We start from the raw sequence: 17,039 nt of genomic DNA, 5'->3' as shown, positions 1-17,039 counted from the left end.
CGGGGAGCCTGGGGAGGGTGGATGGGGCTGCCGGCTCACAGCCAGGTCTGGGCAACCAACCCACAAAAGCTGGGCTCAAAACTGGCCAGATGAGGTGAGCAGCAGGACTCACAGCCAAGGGCTGCTGGGGAGGCAAGAAGGCCCTGAGGGCAGCGTGGACATGGCCTCAGAAAGCAGATCTACAGGGATTTACCTGAAAGGGTCAGGTTCAGGAAATCCTCAGAGCTAGAAATGGGGTGGAGGCCGGGAATCATCACACACAGTTCTCTGGTTTTGCTCCAGAGATAAAAAATGAGGTTGGATGGGCCCTTGGCCCGACCTAGAACAACAGTTTTTATAGAATCACAGAATCATTTTGGTTGAAAGAGACCCTCAAGATCATAGAGTCCAACCATAACCCACCCCTGGCACTGCCCCATGTCCCTAAGAACCTCATCTCTATTCAACCCCTCCAGGGATGGTGACTCCAGCACTGCCCTGGGCAGCCTGTTCCAATGCCCCACAGCCCTTTGGGGAAGAAATTGTTCCCCAGATCCAACCCCAACCTCCCCTGGTGCAACTTGAGGCCGTTTCCTCTCAATCCTATTTATGCCAGAAAGAGGATGAAGAGAGGGCACAGCAAGGGGAGAAGGCTTTGCCTGAGGACACTGATGGAACTCCATAGCCCCAGGTCCACCAGCATTTTGGTCTCAAGTGTAGGCAACAAGCCGCACAAGACTTAAAGGCCAGTTCCATCTTACTCCTGACCTTTGGGAGGAGGACATGACTGCTTCCACAGGGGAAGAGAGAAACGTGGAGGCAGGGGTCCTCCTGGTCCTGCATGCATCAGGATAAGTGGTCCGTAAGAACCTTCAGATAGAACAAAGACACCTAATAAATTTGTCCCCAGTATAAGACGCCTTCCAGATCACCTTCTGCATTAGGGACTGAAACTCAACGCAGACAACGGTGCTGAGGTGCCACTCGTTTCGGAGCTGACAGACCCAGGGTGATTAATGGTTAGTTCCTCATCTGAGCCTCTTAGACTGCTCAACGGCTTCCAGACACTGGTGCACCTGGAGCTGACTCAGAGGGCTTTCCTCCGCGGCTCCTGGTGAGCTCATGGGCGCAAACAGCCCCAAGTCCCCACATCTTGGCACCTCCCTTCGCCAAGCTTACCTGCCGCTGCCAATTGAGTCAACTGCCTTTTATAAACAGGCTGTTTCCTTTTAATTTCACAGGCTGGATCTTAATTTAGTTCACGACAAGGAACCCAGCTTCACGAATGCGCTGGTGGCCTGTTGGCTTTTGGCACCCAAGGTTGTCTTATCTGACTTTAAGTCATTATTATTTTCTTTAAGAAGCAAGACAAAGCCACTCTGAGTGTTCCCACTGATTTGGCAGTTCTTAAGGGTCTGCTTATTCCTCTAATGAAACACACCTAATCCCTGCTGCTCTAAAGGACGTTATTTGCCCCGAACATCTCTGCTGTGTCCCCACCTGCCGCCACCCCTCTGCTCAGGAGACTCGGCTCCTCCAGCAGCGTGGTCAGCACAGCGGGCCCCTGGGATCCTGCCCAGCCTGAATCCTTGGCTGATTTCTCCCTCAGAAGCCCAGCTCCCACCACCAGGAAGCTTTTCCCTCATCGGCTTCCTCCGCGTTGTCCCTCCTGTCTCCCCATTATCACCCCACCCCTTCCTCCGCTTCTGCAAACAGGGCGCTGACACAGCTCCCTCTAGTCATTACTGCATGTTTACTGAGGTTACTCTTACCTCGTCATCCTCCATCATCCTTCAAGATCACCTCTGAAAACCACAAGAATGCACGCAGAAGGCTACCTGAAAAGATGTTTTCTGGGGCCACGATTTTCGAAACTCACCAAATCTTGAGCAGACTGATGCCCACCACTCTCTGCCGAGCAAACGTCGCCCATTGCAACCCGACGCTACGCTGTTTAGAAAAGGCCTCATCACACAAACATGATTAACAGAAATCTTACCTTTTAGAGTGAGCAGAAGTGTAAGTGATGGGAGGGGTGAAGAACAGTGGCACTCACCAGACATTGCAATGAAACAGCATTTCTTCACTAGAGAACCCGAGCCTTTTAAGCTGCAACGTAAGGAGTGTCCTTTTGAAGATGTCCTGCACTCATGCTTCATCACAGGGCTAAGAAAGCTGCTATGGCAGGGAGACCACCACAGCGGCTGGCACGTTCATCAGTCCTTGAGGATGTGGCCGCGGCAGAATTAACCACCCCAAAGATAGTCCGGATCCACAAAATAATCTGAATTTTGCTGGTGGTTGCAGCGATGGATGCGTGAAAGCCCTGAAGCAATAGCTTTATTGCTGTAACTGAGGAGAAAACCCATTTTGGTGGCTCACAACAGATAAACGATGCCGGGATGTTGTATGTGTCCTTGCAGCCCAGCTCAGCCCTGAGCCTCCCCCAGCAAGGGACCTTCTGAGCGGCCATGTCCTCCTGCAGCTCCTTCTCCTTCGGGCTTTGTCGAGAACAGGCTGATCTTGAGCTATTTTCCAGTTTTCTTGGTGTCCCTCCTGCTCAGCACCAACCTCTTCGAGCCCGAGGAGTTTCTCCTCCAGCCCCGCAGACCTTTACCCTCCCCGCCGGGATGTCCTGGGTATGGAAAACCGGGGATCCTGCTGCACTGGTATTGCCAAACATGCGGCACGGCAATAAAGCCAGGACTTCGGTCTCTCCTTCACCAGATGGGTGCTTCGGCAGACAGACAGACACATGGAGATGCGGGAAGGCAGCATTGCCCCCACACTGTTTTTTACTGTGGACCTTGGTGGGATTTTTTTTTACACAGCATCCCTGATGTTTCTCTGGATAGGGGCATGATGGACATACAGCCCAGCAGCTCACTAGAACGACTAAATAATCAGAATATGGTCCAAGATGCCACAGCTGTAGATGGGGAGTGCAGGACACCCCCAGCCCAGTGACAGCGGTACATCCCCTTCTCCACCAGATCCAGTATTATAAAACTCAGCCTAAATCTACAGAAACCTATACCTAATACCTTAATTTGGGATTTTGCCCAGGATCCACTGGACAAGCACGGACACTGCGGGACCTAAATGCAAAGGGCACAGACTCACTTGCCAAGTTGAGTATTTTAGCCCCAAAATGGTGAGGCTCCACGTCAAGCTACAGCCCGTACAAAGTCAGCACCGTCCCACTGCCCCAACTTGCTACTTACAGTCCTGCTGTGACATCTGACAGATTTTACCAGTCAGGATTTGCTCAACAGCAATGTTGGCCCCACAAAAAAAAAAAAAAGAAAGAATAAAAAGTGGTTTAGGCAACAAACGCATTAGTGGCAATTATAGCTGAAGAATAAAAAAGCTGAAGCTAGGCAAACTGAAATACGAAAAATAATGAACTGAATTTACCAATTGAGAAGGGATTAGGCTCTGATGCAAGTTAATGAGACGTGTATTTTCCTCCGCTGGGAAAAATACAAGAAACCCAGTCTGCAACTTGTAAAAGGGGTGTAAGAACTGCCCAGACCGTTATCACGGTAATCCATCCTGACATTAAAAACTTGCTTAATTCGGGAACAAAATTTATCAGGCTCTGGCAGACAGGACCCACAGAACACCACAGAGTACCCAGATCTGTGGTGGTTCCCTGTAGAGAAATTTTCTCTTCTTTATTTAGGATTTCTGTTTTTCTGACCAGGACCCCCATCCTTTTCCATGTGTTCAGCTGAAAGCAGAAAGGATTCACCCTCATGTCACAAAGAAACACCCCCAGGGCTTTCCAGGAAAACAGTTCAGCTCCAATAGCATCAGCACCACCAACATCATCTTATTTTTTTAAAGCCCTGGAAAACCAGAGGCATAACATTCATTGTAGCCATGGCAATGGAGCAGCAGCCACGGGGAGAAACCACAGTCACTACAGCCATCTGCAGCCCACCACAATCTTCCAAATTACTTTTCCCCTTTTATCCTGCCCTGATCCAGCTCATCTGATTAATTAAGCACAAGGCAAATCTTACAACTGAGACGCATTCCCATCAACACCCTCCCCCTGAGCTGGAAAAAGCAATACTCAAAAGAACGCTGAGGTATAAGGGGTTACAAATATTCAGACTTTATTATAAATAAGAAATACTGTTTTATACATAAAAACTGCAAGTGTTGCATTTTTGTTCACCGCCCCAGACAGCAAGACCACAGATTAAGGCAAAAAGCTGGAGTGAAGGCACGTCCTGAGGGGGCCACAGTCAGGAATAAGGTGATGACGGGACTGTCACGCGTCGCCCGTGACACCCAGCGCTCCACCAGCAGCTCTCACATCATCACATTACGTAAAGAAATAACTGGACTTATACAATGAATAATGGCTGTAATGCAGTAGTGATTAAGAGATTGCTTATAAAGATCTTTATTTAAAAATAAAATTCTGTTAAAAACAGCTTAAGAAAAAAAAAAAAAGAGAAGAAAGCAGGAAACCTTAAGGCCTGAGGTCAGCCAGGGCACGCGCACATCTTCGTGTCTGCTCTTCTCAGCCTTGGCAGAGGTGACGCGGTTACAACCAGCCATCTGACCAGAGCAGCCGGCCGGGACACCCCCCTTGGCGTCCCAAGCACGGGGAAACTCTCCTCCGGGTACCGGGGATGTTTGTAGGCAGAGGGAAATGCCAGAATCTCTAAGAGAAGGGGTGCGAGAGTGATGCGGGGTCTGCTGGCAGCATCCCCAGGCCTGAGGGCGCAGTAAGCCTCCTGCCTCGCACGGGGACGCCGAGATGTCCCCAAAGCCTCAACGCCGGGTTTGGCGTCCTGACAGCACTGCAGCTCCTCGAACCCCAACTGCAAAGCCACAGCCCCTGCGCCCCTCCTGGCACAACGTCCCCGGGGACAAGGGACACGACGTGGGACACAGCAGGGTTGGCTTTGGAGGCGGGGGGGGCTGGAGAGCAGCCGCCCAACAGGCAGAGAGGTTATTGCTGATGCTGAGAATGTGGAGAGGGAAGAAAAGCGAGGAGAAATGCCGAGCTCTAAGGGAATAACATGGAGAGAAGCGATATATGGTGCACACACCCCGATGGCTATAGGGGAGAGCATGTAGAGGAGGCCAGGCTGTGCCGCTCTGGAAATATGGCTGAGTATATTTACACACACATACGCACACACGAGAGACTTCCTCACACTATAATCATGATAAAAAAGAAAAAAAAAAAAAGAAAAAAAATCACATTCACACACAAAAAATATAAATTTGAAATAATTAATAGCACCAGTGTGTGTCAGATAATAATTTCTTCCCCGCTACGCAAACGTACAAAGTTGCATAGTGTTTAAGGATAGATATATACTGGATCTTGAGGGCTGGAGGCAAGGAGGAAGCCGCAGAGGATGCTCTCGTCTCAGAGGAGGGCTGGAGGGGAGGCAAGGGGCTCCCCAGTGCTCCCAGCCAGCACCAGTAAGCAGCTGGGAGGCACAACTGGGGAGGGGACCTGCCAGGGAGGTGGCAGGAGCGGTGTGAAACACAGAACTGTCACCCCAGCCCGGCCTGAGGTCCCTCTGCTGCCGCGGCTTTACGGTAAGCAAAAAGAAACGAGGGCAGGGGTAAATTCCAGCTCTTTCTGCCGGGTTAAAAACAGGCAGAAGATGAGAGCAATGCCAGGAGATACAAAAGTGTCCCTGTCCTCCTCCAGGAAGGAGATGGGGAGAAAGAGCTTTTCATTTCCTCCTGCTCATCCTCTTCCTCCTCACCCAAAGGCTGTCAGAGCTCTCGGGATGGCAGCTCTCCTCTTCAGCAAGACATTTCCTCTTTGAACAAGCTAATCTGTCAATCGGACGTTCGTAGTCTAAAATAAAATTAAAAAAAAATATCCTCTGGCAATTCAATAGCAACAGCTACAGATGGGAACGCAGCTCATGGATTCCACACTCTCCAGCCCGGACTACCCAGCTGCTTACAGACCAGACCCAAAACTTCTCCAGACCAGGAGCGGGGCTGGCAAGACCTGCCACTCCACCAGTAAAGCCCTACTGCTCCACCAGTATCCCATCTTCCCAAAGAGCTCCTCTCGGAGGTTGTGGTTTTTTCCTCAGAGCGATGCATCATCACGGAAAGCATTTCAGAAAGAGGCTTCAGCTGTTTTTGTCAGAGGCTACCAACATTGTCGATTGGCCACTACTTAACAATAAAAAAAAATATAAATTCACAGAGTTATAAGCTGGGAAGAGGGATGTGAATGAGTGCAGCTATACTGGCCGTTACAGTAACACTTTGGTAGCCATCCCCTTCCTTCATAGGGACAGAAAGCTCCAGGACCGAGGATTTTATAGTCAAGGGGAGAAGAGAGGAGAGGAGAGAAAGTTGGGTTAGTTTTGCCTTGCTGCATGCAGCTGACATGGTTATTTTTGAACCACAGTATAAAGAGTCCAGAGCATCTCTCATCCTTGCACTAATCAAAGGGAAACTGTGTCTGAGAAAGGGGCAAAGGAGGAGTGCTCGGGAAGACAATGTATATAAAAAAACCCCTTTGATGCCCAAAGACGGATATTTAATTTGCTTCTCTTAAAAAAAAAAAAAAAAAAAAAAACCCAACAAAAAACCACGAACTTTCAACTTATCCTGATTTGAAAAGAAAACAGTGGAGTCGGGGATCTGCAGAAGGTCACTGTGTGTTAAGGCACTCCATCGCCAAACCAGCACTCACCGGGGGAGCACCCCCCACCCCCAGCGCACCCTTAGGGTTTCTCAATGGACGGGGTGTTAAAACAGCCAGATGGCAAGGTCTTCTTGATGTCCTCCAGGTTGCTAATGTCCCTCAGGATCTCTTCGATGTCCCTGTTGTAGGCCTGTATGGCATCGTCTTGCTTCCTGGCTTCTCTCTCGAGGAAAGAGACTTTCTGGTCCAGGTCGCTATCTTTCATCTGGTCTTTGGCGCTGTTCAGGGTACCTTCGATCTCGTTCAGTTTGTTCAAGTCCACGGTTTCCAGTTGCCCTGAAAAGCCGGAAGCAAACAGCGAAATCCATTTAAAAGCCTTTGACACGCTGGTTACACAGCTGAGTCCACACCCAGACCTCTGTCGGGATGTCTCTGCATTAGAAACGGTGTTTAAAACAGGAGCGACCAAACGGGTCACACCTTTGCTGCCCCAGCAACAGTCCTCAGCTTGCAGAAAAGTGGTGCCAACCATTGCAAAACCGAAAACCCTCGTTGAAAACACATAAACCTCATTTCTAGAAGCGAGCGGACCCATGTGAAGCCAGCACACCCCACCAGCTGCTGGTGCTGCAAGGTTGGGCAGCGGGGAAACACTCAAAAGGCATAAGGCACACTAATGAAAACCTTACCTAATTGATCCAGCAGTTCATTAATGACAGCGAGCAGGCTGTTCACAGAGTTCTTTGCTTTTCTTGCGTTGTCTTCTGCCTCCTGGGCAGCCTGTGAGGCCTGCAGAGTTTAAAATATGAGGGTACAAAAAGAGCTGCAGAGATTACAAAGCCGCTGCCTCTCCTTTGCACAGGTCTGCCCAAGCATTTAGCCACACACGTGCCTGGCTCCTCTCTCCAGGCTAACACCCCTGCGCTGAGATCTTTATCACAGCACCCGCAAAGAACAACCACCTTCAAATAATCAGTTTTCTGGTGAGCACTGACAACTGAGCAGGATTTCCCGGGGAAGGTCAGAACAGAGTCAATAGGGCTACAGTTTGGTTTCAGTTACAATAAGAGAGAAGCGTTGCACTAAGACGACTCTCGAATTCCAGCAGGGAACCTATGCTAACGCCACCAGAGGAGCTCCTTTGCTCGCCTCCTGTTTTCAATCCCACTTAAAACGTGGAAGAGATTGAACGCTGTATGCACCCGGCGCTGTCTTTGCAACAGGACAGCAGGAGAAGAGCTGGCATGGGCAGGACAGGAGGGACAAGGCAGCTTCTTGCCACCGCTGCCACCTGCCAGCGTTACTTACCATTCCTGCCATCATCATGTCCTGCTCAGCATCGTCCTGCTTCTGCTTCAGCTCTTTTTCGGCATCCTGTAGTTTCTTCATCATGTCGTCCACTTCTCTGGCCAGCCCCGTCACGTCAGCGAATGTCTTATCAGCTTCGGCTTTGGTATCAGCAGCACCCTACAGCCAGCAACGGGAACGGGATGGAAAAAGGTGGTGAAGGTATGGGCACCGATTTCCTATGGTGGTTCCCCTGGTGGGGAACACAGCAGAAAGCACAAGGGGCTCCCCAGGAAATACTGAAACAGAGGAGTTTACACGGTTACACACCAATACCTTGGGGGGGTGTTGGCTTCAGAACTGCAAAGGACTCACCTTCTGAACAGAACCGGCAATATTCTCAGCGTGATCTGCTTTAGCCTTGGCTTCGCGGGCATCGGCAGCAGCATTGCCAAGCGCCAGTTCCGCCTGGCGCGTCTTATTGATGGCTTCGCCGATGGTCTGGGTGATGGCAGGGATCTTCTTCAGCGCCTCCTCTGCTGCTGTCTTGTTATCGTTCACTCGCTTATCAAAGTCTAAGAAAGAGCAAAGCAGATTGTTACCCCTTGCTCCAGAAGAGCCTTAGGATGCTTCTTTGACCAAGCTACCCAGCCTTTGCCGCCTTCACATTAGAGGGACGAAGAGCAAACTGGGTTTTGGGAGGGTGTGTGGTTGCAGCTCTCCCTATTCCACATCTTCTGATGCTAAATGACTTCAACAAAAAGGAGATTTCTAATCACTGAAAACATTTCTATTTTTTTTTTCTTTACCCTACTGCCACGTGACTTGTCACACAGGAATTGAAGGACTCACGGCAAGTGCTTCCCCTTTACCTTTCAGGTTGCTGAGAATGGTGTTAGCCTCCTGGAGCGTGCCATTGCCCTTCCGAGCAGCCTCTTCAGCCAGGGCTTTCGCTGCATCTGCTCGAGCCAAGAGCTGGTCTGCAGTCTAAGGAGACACAAACACATATCAACACATTCTCACCTCTTGAATGACAACCATCTAGGTGTAGGAAACAGCATCACTCTGCCTGAAATGCCAACGCCAGACAGAACTGCATTCAACCCCGAGTGGCAATGCTTCCTCTGAAACAAGGTGAATTTAGGTACTTTTGGAATACTGTCCTGAATACAAAGATGACACCACACCTGGCCAACATCCCCTGTTCTCTCATACAGCATCAATGCCATTGCTTTTACCAGCTTTTTGCGTCATCTTTCTGGGACTGTTCTTCAGGATTCTTGCAAGTAACAAGCAGCACCACAATAAGACTGAATAAGACCAAATCTTTCATATCTGGCCAATTACTTGTTTTCCTTTTTTTTTTTTTTTCAGGAAACAAAAGTCTGCACAGAACAGAACTAACCTGCTGCTCCGTCTTCCCTTTCTCCAAGAGGTTCTTTACTTCTAGCTCCTTTCCTTTCATGTCTTCCCTCAAGTCCTCATAATCCTTCAGCTTCCTGGCAATCAGCTGATCCAACTCCTCTGCTTCCTTCTTGATCTTGTTCGCTTCATTCTGCAGGTAGAAATCAGTAAAAACCACAGATTCGTGAACGTTAGAGAATTTCCAAACAGGTGGCAAAACACAGTAGAGTTTCTAACTGTCAAAGAGGTAGAAGCTACGATGGGTTCCCATCTCTTACAACTACAGTTGTAACTTTGCCTTCAAACCTCTGAATACCACAAAGGTCAGTGCAATGAAGGACAGAGGTCGCAAACAGTTTCAGGTGCAAGAAAATCTACTGCACGACAGTGAGCACAGCAGAGGGAGCAGTTCTGCAGTCTTCAGAGGGAACTGAAATTTTTGCACTTCTCTGTTCAAGCCAAGATCTTTGGCAAACAACATTTCACAGGGTTTTTTCAACCTTCAGACACTGGGGGAGGTGGGGTTTACGCATGCAGTTTCCTGCACGCAAATCTCCTGCATAAAGCTAAAATGCACAAATCTGGATGATGACTAGATGGACAAAATTCCACAGACCGTTCTTGTGCAGAGGAACGTTATCAGAGCACATGCAAGGTATGTCAACCACCTAACAAATTTCTATAATGCTTGTCCTCATTGATCTTTAGAAAACACTTCCCACACGCACCTCTAGCCCTGCAGAATCCACGGTAGGCAGACTGGTGAGGTTAGCGTAGATCTGCAGGGCTTTGTTTCCAGCTTCCTCTGCCTCGGCAAGCACCTTGTTGGCCTGTTTCTCCAGGTCTCGAGAAATGTTCCTTGCTTGATGATACCTAAAAAACCCCAAGGATCCAGTTAAACTACAATTTTTTTTCTGTAGAACTGAACTTACTAAGAGAGTAGAGAGGCTAAGAAATTGAAAGACAACTCACATAAAACCCAAAGCACACAACAGCACAGAAGGCATCTTAGTTTCAAGTACCACACTAAAGCCAGGAAATAAAACTGATTTTCTGTTACTGACTCACTTCTGGTTGAGCTCATCAATGTCACGTGCAGTTTGGTTTTCTCCAGCCAGGGTCTTCAGCAGCAGTTGATACGCTTCTGTGGAAGTATCGTTTGCTGCCTTGGCTACGCGAACAATCTCATCGGCTTCTTTTTTGTGTCTGGACAAGATGACAGAAGAAAAACAATGATGTTAGAATTACCAGTCAGTGGTTTCTACCCTCAATTCCAGATTTTATTCTCTCTTCCAGGTTTTATTCTGTCTTGCTTTTCCCTCACCCAGATTTGCAAATGGAAGATGCTAAAACATTTGTGATGGAGGATGCTGTTTGAGACCGACTCGGCAATCGAGGCGTCACTCCAGCAGTGCCCAGGGACCAGCTGGAAGGCACCGCTACGGTTACGCATGTCCTGCATTCGCATGTCTGGCGTTTGCCCTCAGCGATACACAGGCGTGCACCCGCAGCGCCAGCCTCTTACTCGGCAAAGGGTGTGCGTTTCGTACCAAGCAAATTAAACTTTGCTTCCCCACTGTTGGGAAGAGCAGGGCCTTGAAGTGGGCTGTGAGAAGCGCGTCTTGCCGCAGCGTACCTTTCAGCCAGCTTACGGGCCTCTTCTGCCAATAGAGTCATGTTGTTCGGGTCCCCGCTTGACTCCGGAGGTGTAATGGACTGGAAAAAGAGAAAGAAAACAGTAATCTTAAAGCTCTTCTTTCATCTTTTATTCATCTTCACTTTAAATATTTATTGTCATGATCTAAACACTTAGAGATGTGTCTAACCTACTTCTGACTTCTCTGTATTTTTTTCTTAAGCCCATGCAGGTTGCACCACTGGTTATCCCTTAAAAACAAAGGCGTTGATATTTATTTAGGGGTTTTTACAGTTGGTTTCTTTCAGCGGGGGCTACGATACAATCTATGACAGACACTGGTGATCTTCCTTTATTTATTTTCCATGATCTTCGGTCAGGGAGAAGATACTTCCATTGCAAGTTTGCTACGAAAGCGATAGAACAAGCAGATAAACACACCCAGAGGGCAGAGAAAGGCAAGGCCCTGTCCTCTCCTCGCTGCATGGGACCTCAGCAGCACACTCACCACGTTCTCAGCTGCCAGCTTTGCCTTCTCAAGCAGATTGGAAGCCAAGCTGATCAGGTCCTCCGTGTCCTCCACCCGCACCCGGGCTTGCTCCGCCAGGTTCTCCGTCTCCCGCACCGTGCCCTGGATGTTCCTCAGCCTGTTGAGCTGACTCGCGAGGGTGCTGTTGATATCTTTGAGACGATCCATGAGGCCCTGATCTACATCTGAAATGCACAACACAAAAGAGAGGAAGTTGAATTAATTACGGCAGGAAGAAAAGTTGGAGCAGCAGCTTCCCACTGCAGGCGACGCGTTGGTAGGTTAATCCTCTGTTGAAAGGGGACCAGCAAAGCCATTTCATAAATCGGTCAGCTCGAGATCAAAGTCATCATCAGAATGTGCATCAAATACGAGACATGAAAAGTCATTAACTACTAATAAGACAGTCCTGCTGGGTGTTGGAACCAGCTCTGATGGGGAATTTTGTGTTCAGAATCATGTTTCACCTCTATCATTGACTAAAAAAAAAAAAAAAAAAAGACAACAGAGCTGTTCCTCAAGAGGCATGAAATATCTGCTTTGCAAATTCTCTTTAGCTTAGCTCCTAGAAGGCAAGCAGAGACGGACTAATAGTGAGGCTGTGTGTTATCCCCCCGGCTTTGGGCAATGGTGGTGACTCCCAAGCCAGATGCCAAGGACATAAGTTGGCAGGAGAGAGGACCCAGTGTTGGGTCTCCAGTCACAGACTGGACCCATGAGCCCTCCAGCTTCCCCAAATTCTTAATCACCAGGTCACTCCCCACAACACCATCTTAATAACGGAGCTTTCAAGTGCCTCGTGACCAGGAGGAACGACTTTTGAAAAGGTGAGAGTGTTATTAAGGGGTGAAATACAAGCAAAAGCTCACAAGCCTCCAAAATTAAGACTCTTCCTAAATAGATTGCCTCGAACTTGCAGCACGTCCTATGTATTGAATGTGAATGTCTGACATGTTTCAAAAACGTACTACAAACTACATATTAAGTAGAAAACCACAAATGAGTGCTACAGGTGTGCACAGATTTTTGTAAGGGTAGTTTCTGCATTTATCTTGCAAGAGGTGGAAAGAAAGATGAAAATTAACACTACAATACCCAATCTACTCCCTCATCTTTCTCCGATCCTCACCCTCCTGCGCAGGACTATCATCTAGGCACAGATACCAGGCAGGCAGCATATAGCTATGCCAGCTAAAACTGAGAAAAGCTTCAGTGATCATTCCCACCAGCAGGAATCTTCCCAAGCAAACAAAAGCATTAGACGTGCATCAACTTTTTCCAGCTTCACAGAAAGGACGCATACTTCCAAAGCGGTCTGAAATCACTGAACCAACTCCCAGGGGAACATCTATAACTGCAAAGTCAAGGGTCGTCTTCAAGTTGCTCTTCTTCAAAACACGTGCCAGCTTATACATTAAAAAGACCCTCAGGACAAAGCACTGTCACGCTGCTTAATGTCCTGCTCACAGACATCCTATGGTAGAGGTGACAATACAAGCATCTATCTTTGAAGCAGAGTTTAACAGGAAAAACAGTTCTAGGCCACCACAACAGTGCTTTCCAGAACATTATACACTTCATGGTGAAATAATTAAGCTTCCCAGCAGGATTTTGAAGCCTTCATTCTGATTGTTGAAGTTCTTTATCCCACGACATCTGAGCAAATTTATAAGAATAATAAATAAGTATACTGGAAAGTATCTACTTGTTTAAAAAGTAAGTAAAAATCTCCTTTGCATCTGGAGAAGAGGGTAACACTTGCATTGGTATAGTGCTGGAGGCAGATCTTTACTTCACACGGAGAACAGAGAGCACTGAGAGAAGAGCAGGGATAAAAGCACAAACACCGTTGTTGGGATAACACCACACACAGTCTCAGCGCTATCTGAAACAGCTGTCTGTCCTGATGCGCAGCATGGGATTGAAATAAAACGCTCTCCATCCTAAGAGAAAGGGAACATCAAGCAAAGCTCACATTGCATATCAGTCCACGACTGATCGGATCAACTCACCTTTGCTGTTTTGCGCTTCCTGAAGAAGCTCCGCAACATCTCTTTCTGCTTGCTTCAGCCTCTCTTCAAAGGCTTCATCAGTTACAGTTTCTTCTCCCGTACCCAGATTTGCTATAAGATTTTCCAGCTCCCGCAACCTCTCCCGTTGCTCCGCCACCTATGTGAGAGGGACAGAGCACAGCTGTGACACTGGGCGAAGCACCTCGAGCCTCTCAGCTTTCAGCCATGGGTGGAAAAGCTGCTGCACAAGCCGGCACGTGCCGCCGCCTCCGGCAGAACCAACCGGCGTTTGTGATCTCACCTTATCTTTCACTAATCTGTAACAGGCCGGACACTCTTGGCAGCCCGGCCAGGAGCGGTTGTAGAAATAGTTCTCCTCGCACTGGTCGCAGCGGCTGCCCACGAAGCCTTCCTTGCACTCGCAGCGGCCGTTCTCCTGGCACTGCAGAGAGCGCGAACCCTCGGGATCACAGTCGCAGGCTGCGGGGGAGTTAAACCTCGGTCAGACTGGAGGAGAGGCAGAAACACCCCAAAACCCACAGGGTGAGAGCGTATCCTAAATACCTTAAAAACTCCACAAGGGCAACGGGGCACAAATGCAGGGCTGGAACCCCGGTCCCCATCGGGGTGGATCTACGCGCAGTGCGGTACTGTCTAGCTGGACACAACACTCTTGCGTCTGTTCACAGTGTTGCTACTGCCTCTCCCACAAAGCATTATAATTTTCTATCCTATTTCATTGCAACCAACTGCTGTTAATTTTTCCTGCTCTTTACAGGCAGGGATATTGAAGAGGAATGTTTGGATCATCCTGTTTTTCAATCATGTTTACAGGATCTGTTGCTCTTCAAGACAGAATCTATAATCAGGCTGTTTGCACAGCAGCTGTGCAGAAATTCCATGTTAGGAAACAGGACTGTTGCAGGACAAGAGTCGGAGCAAATAAGTTTGCAGGTGACACAAAGCTGGGTGGGAGTGTTGATCTGCCTGAAGGTATGAGACTCTACAGAGGGATCCGGACCAGCTGGATGAGGTTCTTACAGACACAGTTTAGTGGTGGATTTGACAGTGTTAGGTTAGCAGTTGGACTCTGTGATCTTTGAGGTCTTTTCCAACCAAAATGATTCTATGATTTACACAAAAAAGAAGTAGGTAGCTAGTAATTTCTTCCCACAGCCAATTAAAAAAAAAGAGAAAAAATCGTGATAAGCTACTGTACAAGAGATAACCCACTGTACAAGGATCAAGTTTCACCATGCAGGATGTGGACATAAAAGTGCCAACGTCTGCTGCGATGAAGAGCAAGGTGAGAAAGAACCACGCAAAGGAAAGGTTGGGGGTGCAATGTCCCTCCCATCCACCTCACACCAGCCTCCCCAACTTACGTTTGCAGCCCTCAGAGCTGAAGCCGAAGTGGTTGACCTCGCATCTGTCGCAACGCTGGCCAGCGACGCCGGGCTGGCACTCGCACTGCCCGGTTTGGATGTCGCACTGGCCGTTGGTGGAGCCCAGCGCGTGGCAGTTGCACCTGGTGGGGGGACAGACGGACATCAGGCAGGGACAGAGAGGTGAGGCACAGGGGAAGCGCCTCTCCAAAAGAGCCCCAGCAAGCACGGCTCAATACCTTCATTTCCCAAAAGTCACTTTTCCAGCCTTGTAGATGCAGGAGGCGAGGCGTCAAGACTTTGACCTGTGCAAGGTCGCTTGGTGCCTCCACGAAAAAAAAAGGACGGCACGAGTCCCTGCTACCAAGTCACGTGGCACTTTTCTATTTAAAACCCCAATTTAAAGCTATTTATAAGTCAGGCTTTTTGTACAGCCTTCATAGCTGCTCCTTGACCACTGCTCTTCCCCAACTCACAGCAGCATTGAGGTACACTAGTCACTTGTCACAAAAGTCACCTTCCCCCACAAGGTAAGTGCAGACCACCCAAAACCAAGCTCTTTGCCCCGAGCCAAGGTGACCGTCACCTCTCGCAGCCGCGTCCACTCTGGAGGTTGAAGAAGCCGGGCTCACAGGCGCTGCAGTCCCTCCCGGTGACATGAGACAGGCACTCGCACTGCCCTGTCACTTGATTGCAACTTGTCTGCTGATTCACAGTGCCATAGGGATTGCAGTGGCAAGCTGCAAAAATCAAAAAGGGTGGGAAAACATGCGGAAAGTTAGAAGTTGCTTGTGGCGTTGGTACTCTGCTAGCTGGTCCCTAAACGGACCTGGATCCAAAACACGCAGCGTTGCACAATGCTTTTGCTTTGATGGCAGTAAGCACCCACAAACACAAGCACTTTAGCAAGGTACAGCCACCAAACCAGCACAAAGCCACGCGTCACTGCTGACAGGCACAAACGCCAGCCTGACGGTGTGTCTTAACAACACATCGGGAAACAGCAGCTCTTGAGGACAAAGTTGTTTTTAAATGCGACAGGGATCGGCTCTCACCTCGGCACTTGTCGGCAGGGTTGGGGGCCAGGGGGTTCCCGAAGAAGCCGTCTTTGCAGCGGTCGCAGTAGAAGCCGGCAGTGTTGTAGATGCACTTGAGGCACTCGCCCGTCTGGCGGTCGCAGTTGCCCACGGCATTGGGATCGATGTTGTCGTTGCACTGGCAGAGGCGGCAAGGCCTCACAGCGCCGTTTTCACCCAGCGGGTCCCCGAAATAGGCATCGTCGCACAGCTCACACCTCTTGCCTGGGACGGGACAAACACACGTGCTGCAACAGAAATCCCCTCGCCACTATCCCAGCCCAATCCCCTTTACAGCCCTTTCTGAGAAACAAACTCTCCAGCTTCCTCCCCCTTCATCCCCGGCTGGGGCCAGAAAGGTGCACGAAACCACACACAAATCCCTCCCCATCTCTAAATTTAAGCTGCTTTTTCACTGGAACTTTGCCTTATGAATTATTTCAGCTCCTTCTTTCCCTCCTAGCCCTTTAAGCCAAATCTATTTGTTGTAATTTGTTGTTAATTTAGGAGTCCAAGCAGATAAAGCTCTACGGGGCATCACTGCTCCAGGAAGCCCCACTGCCAGTGAGATCTGCCAAACCTCCGTGGGCAGCCACCAAAGCATCCAACTCTGCAGTTCCCGACACTTGATGTGGATCCGAGCTCCCCAGCCAGCTAAGAGCTCCATTTCTGAGGCAGTTCTTGCACATGCAAACCCTCTTTTCCCTCGCCTCTCCCCTCATGTCCCAAGAAGGTGGCAGGACACAGGAGGAACTCTCGTGCAATCACGCAGCTACGTGTAAAGATAAACTCACACAGACACCTGAGCTGCAGGGAACTCGGACCCCCAGACTCTGCTTTGGTTCACAAAGCAGTGGCACCCATGGGAACCCCCACAAGATGCCTCTGTGCTTGGCCAGGGGCTTTTTTAAACATTTCAAACATTTACAGGTATTCTGGACTTTGGACTCTGCCATGCCAAGCATAAAATCAGTAGGAAAGCGTGGAGACTGCCAACCATCTCAAGGCTTCCTTGCTGTTTGCAGGCAGAAAAAAAGGCTCTGCTTAATAACTCAGGTACGTGCTTGGACTTCATGGTT

The 17,039-nt window shown here is 49.1% G+C and overlaps 1 protein-coding gene across 1 annotated transcript in view; it reads right to left on the bottom strand.

Annotated features, from left to right (window-relative positions):
• Positions 1 to 4,079: 4,079 nt before the first annotated feature.
• Positions 4,080 to 17,039, bottom strand: part of LAMC1 (laminin subunit gamma 1) — a 66,735-nt gene continuing 53,775 nt past the window's right edge. The window contains exons 14-28 of the mRNA XM_065649120.1: positions 15,940 to 16,185; positions 15,471 to 15,624; positions 14,885 to 15,027; positions 13,801 to 13,979; positions 13,500 to 13,656; positions 11,467 to 11,672; positions 10,959 to 11,038; positions 10,391 to 10,528; positions 10,051 to 10,195; positions 9,324 to 9,473; positions 8,791 to 8,905; positions 8,294 to 8,493; positions 7,940 to 8,098; positions 7,321 to 7,420; positions 4,080 to 6,967 (exon numbers count right to left, since the gene is read on the bottom strand). Of these exons, the coding sequence (XP_065505192.1) occupies positions 6,711 to 6,967; positions 7,321 to 7,420; positions 7,940 to 8,098; positions 8,294 to 8,493; positions 8,791 to 8,905; positions 9,324 to 9,473; positions 10,051 to 10,195; positions 10,391 to 10,528; positions 10,959 to 11,038; positions 11,467 to 11,672; positions 13,500 to 13,656; positions 13,801 to 13,979; positions 14,885 to 15,027; positions 15,471 to 15,624; positions 15,940 to 16,185 (2,429 nt within the window). The 3' untranslated portion in view covers positions 4,080 to 6,710. The remainder of the gene's footprint in view (positions 6,968 to 7,320; positions 7,421 to 7,939; positions 8,099 to 8,293; positions 8,494 to 8,790; positions 8,906 to 9,323; positions 9,474 to 10,050; positions 10,196 to 10,390; positions 10,529 to 10,958; positions 11,039 to 11,466; positions 11,673 to 13,499; positions 13,657 to 13,800; positions 13,980 to 14,884; positions 15,028 to 15,470; positions 15,625 to 15,939; positions 16,186 to 17,039) is intronic.

The sequence above is a fragment of the Caloenas nicobarica genome, chromosome 20, assembly GCF_036013445.1.
Source record: "Caloenas nicobarica isolate bCalNic1 chromosome 20, bCalNic1.hap1, whole genome shotgun sequence".
Classification (NCBI taxonomy): domain Eukaryota; kingdom Metazoa; phylum Chordata; class Aves; order Columbiformes; family Columbidae; genus Caloenas; species Caloenas nicobarica.
This window is presented reverse-complemented; position numbering and strand designations above follow the sequence as displayed.